This window comes from Serpula lacrymans (genome assembly GCF_000218685.1).
Source record: "Serpula lacrymans var. lacrymans S7.9 unplaced genomic scaffold SERLAscaffold_3, whole genome shotgun sequence".
Lineage (NCBI taxonomy): Eukaryota > Fungi > Basidiomycota > Agaricomycetes > Boletales > Serpulaceae > Serpula > Serpula lacrymans.
The window spans coordinates 117,887-132,063 of NW_006763292.1; the positions used below are offsets into that span (position 1 = coordinate 117,887).

Here is a 14,177-nt window from a genome sequence, read left to right on the forward strand (position 1 = left end):
ACATGTGCTACCCCACCCGACGACAAATTGTTTTGGACAAATTTGCAGGTGGTCGCTTTGCAGCCATGTGCTCCATTCCATGCAAAACATACTGTGACATTGCCAGGATCTGTCCACTTGCCATTCTCACAAAAGGTGAGAATGGCTGTGGCAGTAAGGCAAAAGTCACGTGGTTTGTGGGCGGAAGAGCCACAGAACCAGTAGAGGGTAATAGCTGGGACAGGTAAAGGGGCACAAGGAGGCCTGGTGAGAAGAGTAGACCCGGAACTCAAAAGAACAAGGACTGAAGTTCCTTTACGTATTCTTGCATGGCAGCAAACTGGGAAATGCGGTGTTGATCTAAAATCACATCCCAGATAGCTTGATGAAAAACAGCAGGGGAGAATGTGGCTGAATGTCAAAAATAAGCAGCTCAGATGTGTATATTATAGAGAATATATAGAGGAAAATGGACTTGGAGGTCATTCCGGTTGATAAGGGTTTTGTAATGACCATACCAGAGGTTCGCAATTTCACGCCTATGGGGTGAGTTTAAGTACTGCTCTATAAGCTCTATGAACCGCGTAGCGGCCTCACGGAGATCTCCATAAGAAATGTCAAATTCAGCCTCTTTCAATATTAGCCAGCCATCTGTGAAAGAGACAGTCTTGTTATAGGAGGGGTTAATAAAGAGGGAAGCATGGGAGCACTCATTGGTCAGTAGATGAATAGGGAAGTATTATGTCCAGCGGGCGTGCATTATTTTGATGAAAGGCTCTGGATTGCAGCTGTCGCGCCAGGACAGCTGTTTAATTAGTGCCAGATCAGGCAGAAGATAAATGTGTGAGGGCACAGAAGAGCCCTTGATGGTGCAAGAAGAAAGATCTGAGAAAGGCAGTTGAGAAGAGGGAAAAGAAGGTAAAGAGAGCATGTGGTAGAGTGCAAAGAAAAATGTGTGTATATGCGCCTGGGGTAGCACAATTAAGTGCTAAGGAGAGTTGCATATATGCACTAAGGCGCAAGAAAGCGTGAGGAGAGAATGAGAAGGACATACCGGCAAGTGTGGATGGCAGACCAGATGGCACAGCTGTGGCACAGGCTTAAAGAGCCGCAGAGGCAGTGTCAGCAGCAACAGCAAGGAGGTTTTTCTTGGTGTAAAATGCGGTGCTGTAAGGACCATTTATATGTTCTTATTTTCTTATCTTTTTGTTCCATGTCTTGGTTCTCAGACACATTCCCCATCACACCTCTGGCTCTAGGGCTAGAAGTATCCTTTGCTATCTTGCTTCTCATAGCCCTCACAGGCTTTCTTAACCATCATTATCACTTCATATTGCAAGTAGTGGCTGTGGGGCTAGTGGTTGCGGTGGTTGTGGTAGTATAAACAATGGAACAGATTGGGGATGCGCAGGACGTGGAGGTAATGTAGATGATGAGACAGAGCAGGGCTGGGGAGGACGTGGAGGTGGTATTAGTAGTGTAGACAAAGCAGAGTGGGAGTAGGGAGGAGGTGGATATAACATTGTAGGATAGGAAGGAAATTGAGTGGGAGGCTGTTATGGGGCATCTAAGGCCCCTGACAAGCTGGACAACAATTGAAAATAAATAGGCTAATGAGGATAGAAAGGAGGAGGCTGATGGGGATGGAAAGGGTGCCTGGATGATCCTTGTATCTGCAAATAGTGTTGAGTAGGCGAGTGTTGAGGAAGCATTGCATGGCTTTGGGGGTCCTGGTCTGTTGGCGGAGCCGCAGGACGAGGGAATTAGCAGTTGTTTAGGTGAATGGAACTAAACTTACCTTATTGGGGGTTTGAGCGCGAGCCTGATTCATGTGGCTGTCCTGCAATTCAAGTTCACAGTTAGTTTTGTCCTTCATCCTTCAATCTGAACAAGAACCTTGTTGTGAGTGGGAGAAGGAGGAAGCAACCTGTGAATTAAAGTCAGACATAAATCAATGAGCACAATGAAGGAATGAAAGAAGGGTGAGAGAACCAGCTTGTGGCTTCCACATTTATATTGAACTCAATGCAACCTATTTATATATCATTATGGCCTTCCACATTTACACACCTTTGCTCCACAATTACATGTTCTCTCACAATTCTATGTCTGGATTGAGGCCAGCCTTGGAGGCTGCCGTTGATTTTCCATGATAAACATAACAAATAAATTGACGTAGGCAAAAATACAAGTTAACAAATGGGTATATGGCACAGAAATTGAGTAAAAAACTATTGAGCACATATCTATCAAGTTCATCTCCTTCAAGCACAGTTCCCTCTCCCCAACCCCTATTACCCACACATTTTTAATCTGCACTTCTGTCAGAGAAGAAATCGCTTTCATTGCCTGTATCGGTTTCCAGGCCATCATCTGAAGGTGTGTTGTCTGAGTAAGCAGATACATAAACCACAGTGGCCAGCTTGATGGGAGCAGGATGGAAGTCAGGTGTTTCCAATGAAAGTCCCTTTTGTATCATGTATTCCTGCAGATACTTCACTTCGGTGACACTACTTGTCAATGCTTTCCTGCTTCCTCCCAATGTTTTCCTGTAAAATGCCTTTGTCATGGACAACTCCATCACTTTCCATGCAAATTTCTGGACTGCACATTGAAGCAAATTTTGTCCTGCAATTTTGGCATGATAAGCTTTATAAATAGCAGATTCAGTCATAGTATCCAACTCATAACTTGATATCTCTGAATCATATGCAGCCTCCTATCATATTTATGAGGGCTTGAATCTGAATAGGTTGCAATACCACATACTGGCTGAATATGATGAGATGCTACTTTTCTTTGAAATGAGTGGTGGGCCTTTAATGTGTTAGATGCTGATCTGGTTGAATGAATGGGCAAGGAAAACAGTTTATAGTGCCCATAGCGGGTGTAAGAGCAACATCGAGGACAAAGGTTGGTGGGATCGGTGTGATTTCTTTGTTGTCATTTTTGCATAGGTGTTTGAGGTGGCAACAACACAGGGGAGGGTATGCTTATTATTGTTTCCGGAGTATCATGAGGATGTAAGTGTATATGGTTATTGGAGGACATGTCAATTGATTCCTCTGGTGTTTTTTACTCAGAACTGACAACGTCACAGTTACACATGATCATAGTTGTGGAAGAGTTGGGCTAAGGTCGGAGTTCAAATGACTTAGCAAAATTGTCTCCACTACCACGCAACTACCACTCCTTATCAGTATCAGATTCTACTATGTTGAAGTGCTCCGCTGCTTAATGCTCGTCACATTTTTCCACTAGAGATGACATATTAACACATCTAAATGACCCTTTACAAGCTTTTGCCCATGATATGGAGTGTATGCAAATAGACAACAATGAAGACACTAATGAAAACACCACCAGACCAGCATTTCAGTATCACCCTATATCAGGCTAAAACTATGGCAAGGGGGCCAATTTGTTTGAGCAAACAGATGATGGGAATGATTAATTCATACAGTATTGGAGAAGACAGACATTCTGGCCTTTTGAAGATAGAATTGAATGGAAGCTCCCAAAATATCTGCTTGAAATGCTGAATCAAACACAATTGGGTAAGTTCCTTAAACTTTCATGGGTAAAGTCCGAGTCCTATTGAAAGTTATTGACAACATTATATTTAACTCCGGTATCACGCAGACTCTTAATCCAAAGCCGCTATCCTTCACTTCAGCATACAAACTTTCCAGTCTCATGGATTATTTGCCCAGTGGTCCAACTTTCCTGACTATTGCTAACATCAACACTAAAGTATGCATGAAGGCTACATCTTATGCATGGATGTGCATTGCTTTTATGCCTATTGTGACTTTTGATGATGTCCATACAGAATACCAGACAGTTCTTGAAGCTTGCCTATGGCATTGTTGCATGGACATCATCACCAAAAACCTCAAGTGTGTCACAAAATATGGCCAGCTCACATCAGACCCATTAGGCATATTAAGGTAAGGGCTACCTTCACACCTTTAGTCGCCTTGATAGCGGACCTGCCTAAACAGCAATTAATTGTGTGCACATCAAAAAGTGTCTTGCCAGTTTCTCTTGCTACAGTCCACTAATTTGGCAATCCCTTTCCACATCCCTTGCGCAATCGTCACAAAACTATCAGCCTTGTAGAGAAACTCAACAAAAAGGTGTCTGAGCCCTGGGACCTTGCTGTGTATCTTCCTACTGCTAAGGAGTTGGGTCTGAGTGGAGTGAACCTGCCATTCTGGTATGACTGGCACCTCGCAATTCTTGGTTCCTGAGATACTACACACTGGCCACAGGTTCTTTTTTGATCACCCGCTAGTTTGGTGCAAGGAGGTAGTAGGAAAGGAGGAGCTTGATGCTCATTACAAGAGTATGCATATGCATGTTGGCTTCCAGCCATAGGATCTCTCATGTGAGACAGATGACAGGTTGCGAGCATCACAAAATTCAGTGTACAATTGTGTGCGCTATAGCTGGAAATGCCCCACCTCAATTTGTTTGTGCCATCTGTACCATGGTGGACTTTTTCTACCAGGTGCAAGCTCCAATTCATACACCCGAGTCCATATGGTGCATGGTCTTGGCACTACAAGAGTTTCACACTGAAAAACAAACAATTCTTGATATAGGTACCTGAAGAGGAAGAGGGGCTCACAATGTTATTGAGCATTTCAAGATACCCAAGCTAGAACTGCTTCAGCACTTTGTACATTCAATCAGACAAATGGGACCACCTGGACAATACTCAACTGACGTGACTGAACAACTTCTGATCATGTATTGTAAATATCTGTTTAGTCACACTAATCATTAGAACTTTGAGGAACAGGTTGTCTGGCAACTGGATGTCCTAGAAAAAGTCTGTCTTTTCAACCTGTTCTCTATTCTGAAAGACTCCAATATCAGCTTAATTCACAAAATAGTGTTGGAGGAAAGTGCAATAGTTGCCAAAATTGATCCTGCAGTGGCTTGGTTAAATTGTGTCTTGCCTGATGAGAAGAAAATGAGTGGGCCTTGCTCAATCAAGAACCATTTCCTCAAAGAAATACACTCTCAGGACTGGTTGGTTGGATTCCACCTTAATAAATATCCAAATGATACTCTATCTATTGCGGACGCGGCTCAAATTTTCAACCTTGAAGATTTACATACTGCACTGGCAGATTACCAGCACCAATTGTCTTATACTGCCAGATATGGCAGGCAAGTCTCGGGACCCAGCACCCCTCTTGCACTCAACCATATCCATGTATGGCACCAGTTCAAAATCTAGTTATTCTCTGTGCACTGGCAAGAAGATCCTACCATTGGTATTGCCAGTTGTGTAGCTGTCCTTTCATATATGATGCCTTGACTGACAACTTTCTGTTACAGTGTCACGTCCAATTCAAGTACAATGTATTTTCCAGCCAGTCCCTTGAACTGGTTATCAACTCCTGGCTCACCTCTCACATTGTTTTGTGTATGCACAGAGTTCCCTGTACGCTGGTTCAAAGAAGACAGTGGATGGGGTACACTTGGAAGAACTGGATGTCAATATGTTCCTGGTAAAGGGGCATGTACGTAGCACACGCACAGCAGCAGGTACTTGTACTTGAACCAGATTAGGGGACATTATTCCCCTCACTGATATTTCACATTCCATAGAGCTACTCCCAGTATATGGTGCTCAAGTTGATTGTACACTTTATCCTGCAAACTTGCTCAAAGTTCCCTCTTACTTCTACATCAATAACTTTTAGAACAAAGAAACATGTTAACTCTTTATTATGGACTTTGCATATGTCATGATTCTATGTATGCCACCACTAGTATACTGTTTCTGTGTTGTCGCCTTTGTAATCTTATTATTTGCTGTTTTGTAATTTTATCATTGAAATAGGAAAGATTCTCGTTATCAAAGTGTTTCTGGCTACAATCATTATCTATTGCTGTAAGGCTGAACAATAGATAATCTTGCTGTCCCAGATAGAATACCTAGGGTCATCCACCAATCAGAGCTCTTTCTGAGTGTTCACACGAGAAGCTTCAGTATTTGATACACTTCAGGCAGCCAAAAAATTGGGGCTCTTAGCTTGATTATCCTCACCAAAAGGTTGGGGCTAAGATCCCCCTTTTCATGGTCTACCTATAGCCATTAGGGACCAGACCTATTTGACATGGAACAGTCCCATCTATTTACATAGGTCCTGTCCCTATACACATAGGGATGGTCCCTTCAAATATTACATTCCACCTGGTGCCAGACATTAATGGGATAAGACCACAAATGCCAGCTATTTAATTTGCAGGTTACATAATAATTCCCACAGGTGTGCACTATGTGGATTGGGTGGACTGAAAGTAGATGGTGCAGACTAAATACAGATTATATGGACTATATAGATTGTGTGGACAAATAATCGAGAAGTGAATTGGATAATAATAAGTAATACAGGACAGATTTGAGTGTGGAAAATGATGGAAATATGTATCTAGCCAAAATAGGAACTATGCAGTGATACAGCATAGCAAAACACAGAATAAAATAAGCATTTGCATATTTTAAAGCTAATAGAGCAATAAGTAACTTTTGATGCAATTATAGAATACTTTCTTGAGAGAATTATTTTAATCTAGGTGCATATGGGACAGGACCTAATCAGATATTGGATGAGCCCTAGTGTATGTGGGACAAGACCTAGGCATATGTGGGATGAGACCTAGATGTATATGGGACAAGACCTACACACATATGGGATGAGACCTAGGCATTACTTGGGAGTTTGATATTTCTTTCCAAGGCCTGTCAGTGATAAGGGCAACAGTAATAGTGGATAACCTTTGAGCGTGGCACTAAAGATGATGTAACATTGTACAGATGTGGGTCCTGGCATTGTTGAAGGTCTACAGTATTATTACAGGGACTATGTTGTCTGTTTCAGTTTTTGCAAGTTGTAACAATATTTGCCAATGTTATTTCAGAAGAAGGCAATAAACAGCTTCTGGCATAACAGGGACTTAAGTCTTGATTCCATCAATATCAATTCTCAGCATTTTTAAACATCCAACCATAAGTTGAGAAGGTCTGCTGGCTATCTGCGTTCTCATACCTATTTGTTGGTTACTGGGTGCAATCATTTTATTCTGGAGATCCTCATATATGATGAAAATTTCTGATTGTTTGTCCAAGAAGTGGAGTTCCTGATGAATTACATTGAGGTTGACTTCTGACTTCTATAAAGATGTAGTGTGCTCCACTTTTGGTGGGAGTAGAGAAGCCTTTTAGCATAATAGCATTGACTTATGCTCTAGGTGTTGATAAGAGATTTTGTTGGGTATTGTAGTTGTCAACCAATTCCTTCCACAAGTTGAAGCTAATACACAATGGTGACACTATAGACCACTATGTTCAGTAATTTCTTATAAACATGTTTTTTATACATCTGACCTCGCTACCTTGAATTCATATATAAACATCAGTGTGAGTTTATTGTGACTGAGAATATCTGTGGAGATGAAATCAAGGGTGCTGGTTTTAGTAGCATATAGATCTTTTCTAGTTAGACTGTTGTTTAGTCTTTTGTCATTTTTTTAATGGACTGGGTGCATTTGCATTTAATTTTATTGTAGCTAGTGTAGCTGCACTCTGATCTTTATCTAGCTTATCTTGTACAGTGACCATAGTAGCTTATTGTCAACAATATTGAAAAATAAATATTGATGTTGTCAGATTTGGGCAGACCTAGCATTTTAAGGAGTCGTTGGCTTAGCTGCAGATATATTGTTGAGTGGTCCTCTGAATTGTTTATCAAATGAGGTTTCAGATCCTCTAGAATTCAAAGGAATAGCTGTTCTATTAGTTATTTGAAGATATTGCCTTTCTCAGATGATTATATATATATAAATACATTCCCAGATTACACTATAGTCTCAAATGTAATAGCTAGAAGAATTTTAGAAGTGGCAGTTAGGTAAGTTTGACTGGGTTTTGTAAGGATATTCCTGGGTTGTCAGTGGAAAATTTTGTTTGAAAATATTGCTACAGTGATGTTGAGATAAAAGTAGGAGCTACACTTATATAGCTATAAATACAAAGCATATAAGACAAATATAATACACTGAATGGATAGGGTCACCAACATTTAGCAAATGTATTTTGGTAGTAAGATCCTCAACTTCTGTAATTGTGGACTTGTTCTTTGAGGATCCAAATGCTATGGTTTTGGTGTATATTTCTTGGTATTTATATATTTAAAATGATAGCTTTCTTAAAATGGTGAATTTTGTACTGTTGTTGGCTCCAGGGTATTGTTTATAGTGTTGCCACAGTTTGGTTATAGATGGGTTTTATTTAGTTGTTATTAGTTAAGCCCTAATCTGGTTTATAAAATCTATAGAAACCACAGTTTCAGTTTAATATTACAGCTGATTCGGAAAACATTGGTTGCACCAACTTTTTCTCTTGTGTCTGTTCTAGCTTAGTAATATGATCTGAATTCCAAAGATGGAAACAACGTGGAATCCCAGCAGCTGCAAACATGTAACCCATCAATAACACTTTGCTATTGACTACCATGCCCTACAGACAGATCAGCAAGGATATCAAAGAGCGCACTTTTTGGTTAATAGAGCATAACTACATCCCATCCGACATCTGCAACATTTTTGGAATCTTTGAGCGTTCCCTTTGCCACTGGCAGGCCAATCAAGAAGCATTTGGCTCTGTAGCACCTCCTATGTACCCCACTCAAGGCCGCCCATATATCCTTGGTGCAAACCAAGCCAAGAGGATATATTTGCTGCTTGAAGACACCCCAGAGATGTACCTGGACAAAATTCAAGACTGGTTAGCCCTTGCACATGATGTGCACATATTGAAGACCGCTCTTTTTGAACATATTAGAGATGTAGGGCTAACTTATAAGGTTCTACAAAAAGCAGCAGCAGAAAGGGATAAAATTTGGAGAAAGGAGTGGTTGAAGGACATCAATACACACTTTACAGCCAGCCAGTTCGCCATGATTGACAAAACCAGCAAGGATGACCGGACAATTTATCAACACTACAGACGGCTGCACAAAGGTTGTCATGCTGCGGTTCAGGCTAATTTTGTTTAGGGAGAACACTACAGCTTAGTAGCAGCACTCACACTCAACAGATATCTGGCCATAAACATAGTCCATGGTTCTGTCAATGGTGAGGATTTTTTCGATTTTATTGTAAATGATGTGGTACATTTTTTTTGTTTATATTTATGCTCATCATTCTAACATGTTACAGCTGTCTGTGATGAACCCGTATCCTCAAGATAAAAGCATCATTATACTTGACAACTGTGCAATACACAAAATGAACGCTGTCCGTGAAGTTGTAGAAAGTGTAGGGTGTGTGTTGATCTTTTTGCTGCCATACTCCCCAGACTTGAATTCAATTGAAGAGAGCTTTAGTTGTGGTACAATTTTCTCTTTTTAGCCTGCGTTTTAGGCTAATACTTGGTTTTTTTAGTCAAAATCTGAATCCGCTGTAACTATGTTCGCATTCAAGAACACGAGTATCCCAAAGTCGCTTTGCTTGAGGCTGCACATACTGTGACAGCTGACAAGGCTCAAGAGTGGTTTACGCACCCCGGATATAATGTAGAAACTGTATTTTAGTGTATGTTGGCCATTTTCTGTGTAAAAATGCACAAAACAATGTTGTATTGTCCAATTACAGGTGTAAATGAGTGTATGTAAGACTAAATATGGTGATCTTTCTTATGTCTATGGTAGGCCTTCAAAACATGAGCCCATGCGAGAGGCTTGAATCCTGCTTCCCTATGCTGTTGTTCTGTAACAGCCTCCAGATTGTCTCCCACCATGAAACCCAACCAATCCAAGCTACTTTTGACATCTTTACCAAGCTTATACAGCTCACAAAACAACAAGAGGCTGCAAGATTTGATTAGCGGGGATGACAAATGGTTCATTTCTTCAATTTCTTCTTTTTGTGGGCTGAATCTGACAAAATGCGACTCTACACCATGCATACCCATGCCCATACTCATTCCTGGACTAATGCACATTCCCGCACCCATTCCCACACTCATTCCCACACACATTCCACCCATTGGCATACCAAATCCCATTGGAAAAGTGGTTAGAGGGTTGTAACCAACAAATGGAGAGAATGCAAGAGGATTAGCAGATGGATTGAAGTAGGGAAATTGTATTGAGGATGGGAGTGGTGCGGTGGTGGCTTTTGCAGCAGGAGATAGGGGGGCCTCTTTTCTGTCAAGGTATATACATTCAACGCTTGTTTTGCTTTGAACAACAGTGATTCAGTAGGGATTTTTTCAAGTGTAGCATCACCTTTCAATATAGCAGCGGCCCAAACCATACAGTGGGGGTATTTCAGTTCAAAATGTAGGTCACTGGCCCGGTGGTGGAAACATGTAATGCTCTTATGCATAACGCACAAGCCAGGCTTTTATTTGTTCAGTATTTTACTAGCTAAATCCTCTAGTTAGTTGTCTAGCTTCCGCTGAAACATTGTGATAAGTATGCTAAACTAGTACACCAGACTATAATCACCTTTTCCGTAGTCAGTCCACCCTCAACTTCCCAATTATACCCGTCCTCGCCTTCAATCTGAGTGGCCTGTGCAACAGACAGGGGCTGGAGCAGGAGCAGGGGTAGAGGGATGAGAATGGCCAGTTCAATTGGCAGAATAGCGGGTTTGATTGGTGCCCTATGCACCAGCGGATATGGTGGGTAGATGGCTTGAATATCGGCCTCATCTAGGCTATCCTCACTGTTGGGCATATCTTGGAGGATAGAGATGGGAGGGATGGTGTTAGGATCACTATTTCTAGCTTGTAAGTCAATGATTCACGGAACAAGAAGGGTAAAATGGCACTTACAACCTTGGAGCAAGATCATGACATGGCGGCAGCAGGGAGCTTTGTTCTTGAGTGTAAGGAATCATTTCTAAAGAGTGGTAGTGGCAGCACCTAACAATGTGACAAGATTCTCATTAGCAAAGAGTAGGGACTTTATACTACAAGGAACATGCTAGACTGCAGGCTGCAGCACGCTATAGTACATACTAGAGATTCCACCTTATTTCTTTTTTTGGAATTCAGATCATATTACTAAGCTAGAACAGACGCAAGAGACAAAGTTGGCGCAGCCAACATTTTCCAAATCAGCTGTAACTTATCACTAATTTCAAACTAGGACAGCACTTTTTTTGCTTATGCTACTTCTTTTGCCGGTCAGGTTGATGAAACTATTAGTCATCTGCAAAATGTTCTCACTCAAGTAAGTTCTTTCTATTTGTTCTCCACCAGTGTCTTTGTCATTGCTAAAATCCTCATTCTTCACTCACTATTAGTGCCTATTAGCTCCCAAGTGCTAAGCCATTGGACTTTACTAGATGATCAAAGCTGACAAGTAAGGGTTGGGATATTAGAATAGTCAAGGTCAAATCCTATTAGCCTTGTTAGACAACATACATCCTGAGTTTGTATTGGACAAAGGCTGGTAGCTCAGTTGGTAGAGCACCACTATATATAAGTAGAGGTCCTGGGCTCAATCCCCAGCTGGTCCACTTTGCTTTCATGCACTTCCTGTGGTCAGGTGACACTTAGAGGTCGCATGCTAAAATCTAATATGGGACAGGCCATTTCAAGTTAGGCTTATTGAAGTTATCCCAAGTGGATTTAGCTGTGTATATGGGGTAGTTATGTAGGTCACATCCCAGATATTAGTATATATTAGACTAGTTTGATACTAAGACACTAATATATGCAATAAGTAACTCTCTTATTTGTTACTCATATGCTTAGTTGGCTTGGAAATCTTGGGAAAGGGATAATTAATAAAATTTTGATTTTATGTGGCTGTATGGTTGTATAATTTTTGCTGAGCATATTCAGATCTTCCAAAGCCACATAGGATTTTTCTATGGTTCTCCCCAATTGGAGATATGATATTCTAACTACTCAATAGTGCCCTCCATAGTCCTCCCTAACAATATGAACTCTGCCTAGGTAACAGGCTTTATTCTAGACCTAAACATATATAAGATGGGACTTAAGTACATACACTGTGAGGATCAACTTATATGAGCTCAGCTTATATGCTGAAGATATTGGATATCTGTGTTTTGATTGGCTGAAAAAAGCTAAAATTGAATATTTTCAGCATATAAGCTGGGCTTATATAAGTCAATCCCCACAGTGATATGGGATAAAACATTACTCTATACATGTGGGACAATGTCCAAGTGCATATAGAATGAGACCTTTATACATGTGGGAGAATATACAATCTAATACATGGTATGGCATAGGCTCTTTTTTCACTTGGGATAATATTTGAAACAGTGTTGGATTTTAACTGATGAGTTAACAAGTAGAGAGAAAAAAACAAGGCAATATAGGTGAACTATGTTTGTGTATTCACCAAGTAACAAGACTAAATGTCAAAAACTTGTTGAAAAGTTATTTAGGTAGTTTATCATATTCTGCCTTTAGATAAGAGATAGTTATATGGCCTAATTTCTTATTGTCAATGAAATTCAAGTTATTCAAGGTCTACTAGAAACCAGATATAAGTAGATTTTTTCATGTTGCATTTGTCCAGTTTGTTAAGGCAGTATCACCTGCTGGACTAATCTTGCTTTCATCAACTATTTCCCACAGCTTTCACAGAAAGATGGTGGGACAAAATATTATTAGATTATGTGTGCTAATGAGAATTACAAAATGTAAAGATAATAGAGTAGGTGTATTTTTGGGATATGATTATGAGAAAATAAAATAAGTGATTACAGATAACACATCATATAAAGGGATATTCCTTTGTATAGGGACAGGGCCTATGTAAATAGATGGGACTGTCCCATGTTAAATATGTCTGGTCCCTAATGACTATAGGTAGACCATAAAAAGGGGGATCTTAGCCCCAACCTTTTGGTGAGGATGATCAAGCTAAGAGCCCCAATTTTTTGGCTGTCTGAAGTGGTTTGATAACCGCTTAATCACTAGTGCAGTTTTTCTGTCTTGTAAATGAGCATTTCTATTTGATTTACACATTTGCCAGCTAGACGTGGTCACCAAGATGACGACTTTTGGTTACTTGCTTCCCCCCCTCCTAGAAACAGGCCTTGAATGAGGCTCCTGAGTTCAAGCCCAGTGAAAACCGGCTCTACAGAAATTGAGTACAATCAAGTGAAATCTAGTGCACCATTATGACTAGATTTCCATAGAAATATGATACTCTTTTGTAGAATAAATCTCAGCAAATCGAGTGAAATAGAAAATATTAATTGGAACAGATTGCAATAGATTTTAATAGATTATATAGTTGTCCAACATGTGAAAACATATCTGAATCCAATATACATTTTTCTTATAAAAATGCTACTGAGAGAACAGAAGGGATTGAAATATTATAGAAAAACCCAGAACTATATGTTAAAGTAGGGTGGTGTCAAGAAAACGCCCTAGTTCATCCTGCAACTTTGTTTTTGGACACATTTGTGACAGCTTCTTTCTTTTGACAAATAATACTATCATGAGCTAGAGACCACAGAATGAAAATTACAATACGCACATGTGCTTTGGTAGCCTGTGCTGTACATTCTTCATAGAGCTATGGGATATTGTTTAACATAGTCAGTGGCTTTGTTTCTCGATAGAAAAATGTGTATATACCTTCTTCACCTGGGTATTGAGGCTGTTGTAATATATCTTGTACTCTTCTGTAGCTCAGTTGGGAAACTCCTTGACCCAGTCATGAGCACAAATATTTCCAGGTGGGTTTTTGTGCCGCTCAAAGAAAGAGTTCAAAAAAAAGTGTATGGCTTTAACAAATACATACAAAGGTGTGTTGTAGTTTCCAGGCGGCATCCTATTAGGCATTTTTTACAGCAGGTGGGTTCCCCCTTGTGGAGTTTGGGACCACTACAGAGGCTGGCTCTATTGCACTTAAGGGTATGAGTGGTGACTTGGAGCTACCATGGATGGCATCCGCAACAGCCAGTGTGTGGCCTCTCTGAGAGAGATTGGCATACAGATTTGAGGGTTGATGAAATTCTTGCCCTAGGTTTCCTAATTGTCCATTGAGATGAACAAATACCCAGGCCATTTGCGACAACATCTGGACCAAGATATCAAGCGGTATCTAAACATGGTTGTACAAAATGGAGACAATCTGTTCATTGCTGGTAGTACAAAAGCTCAAATTCAGCAG

The 14,177-nt window shown here is 40.5% G+C and overlaps 4 protein-coding genes across 4 annotated transcripts; 2 read left to right on the forward strand and 2 right to left on the reverse strand.

Annotated features, from left to right (window-relative positions):
• Positions 1-2,287: 2,287 nt before the first annotated feature.
• Positions 2,288-2,653, reverse strand: SERLADRAFT_434021 (uncharacterized protein; the record flags this gene model as incomplete). The annotated part of the gene is made up of 1 exon (XM_007314303.1): positions 2,288-2,653. One exon carries the CDS (start codon positions 2,651-2,653, stop codon positions 2,288-2,290), a length of 366 nt encoding a protein of 121 aa, XP_007314365.1.
• Positions 2,654-2,826: 173 nt separating this feature from the next.
• Positions 2,827-5,699, forward strand: SERLADRAFT_405823 (uncharacterized protein; the record flags this gene model as incomplete). The annotated part of the gene is made up of 12 exons (XM_007314304.1): positions 2,827-2,892; positions 2,937-2,966; positions 3,443-3,536; positions 3,566-3,732; positions 3,812-3,878; positions 4,102-4,198; positions 4,254-4,327; positions 4,431-4,492; positions 4,772-5,206; positions 5,332-5,355; positions 5,430-5,541; positions 5,605-5,699. The coding sequence occupies 12 exons, from the start codon at positions 2,827-2,829 to the stop codon at positions 5,697-5,699; spliced, it is 1,323 nt and encodes a 440-aa protein (XP_007314366.1).
• A 2,814-nt stretch (positions 5,700-8,513) lies between these two features.
• Positions 8,514-9,056, forward strand: SERLADRAFT_366048 (uncharacterized protein; the record flags this gene model as incomplete). Its single annotated transcript, XM_007314305.1, has 1 exon — positions 8,514-9,056. The coding sequence occupies one exon, from the start codon at positions 8,514-8,516 to the stop codon at positions 9,054-9,056; it is 543 nt and encodes a 180-aa protein (XP_007314367.1).
• Positions 9,057-10,443: 1,387 nt separating this feature from the next.
• SERLADRAFT_434023 (uncharacterized protein) lies at positions 10,444-10,905 on the reverse strand (the record flags this gene model as incomplete). The annotated part of the gene is made up of 3 exons (XM_007314306.1): positions 10,444-10,461; positions 10,512-10,788; positions 10,841-10,905. 3 exons carry the CDS (start codon positions 10,903-10,905, stop codon positions 10,444-10,446), a joined length of 360 nt encoding a protein of 119 aa, XP_007314368.1.
• Positions 10,906-14,177: the final 3,272 nt, after the last annotated feature.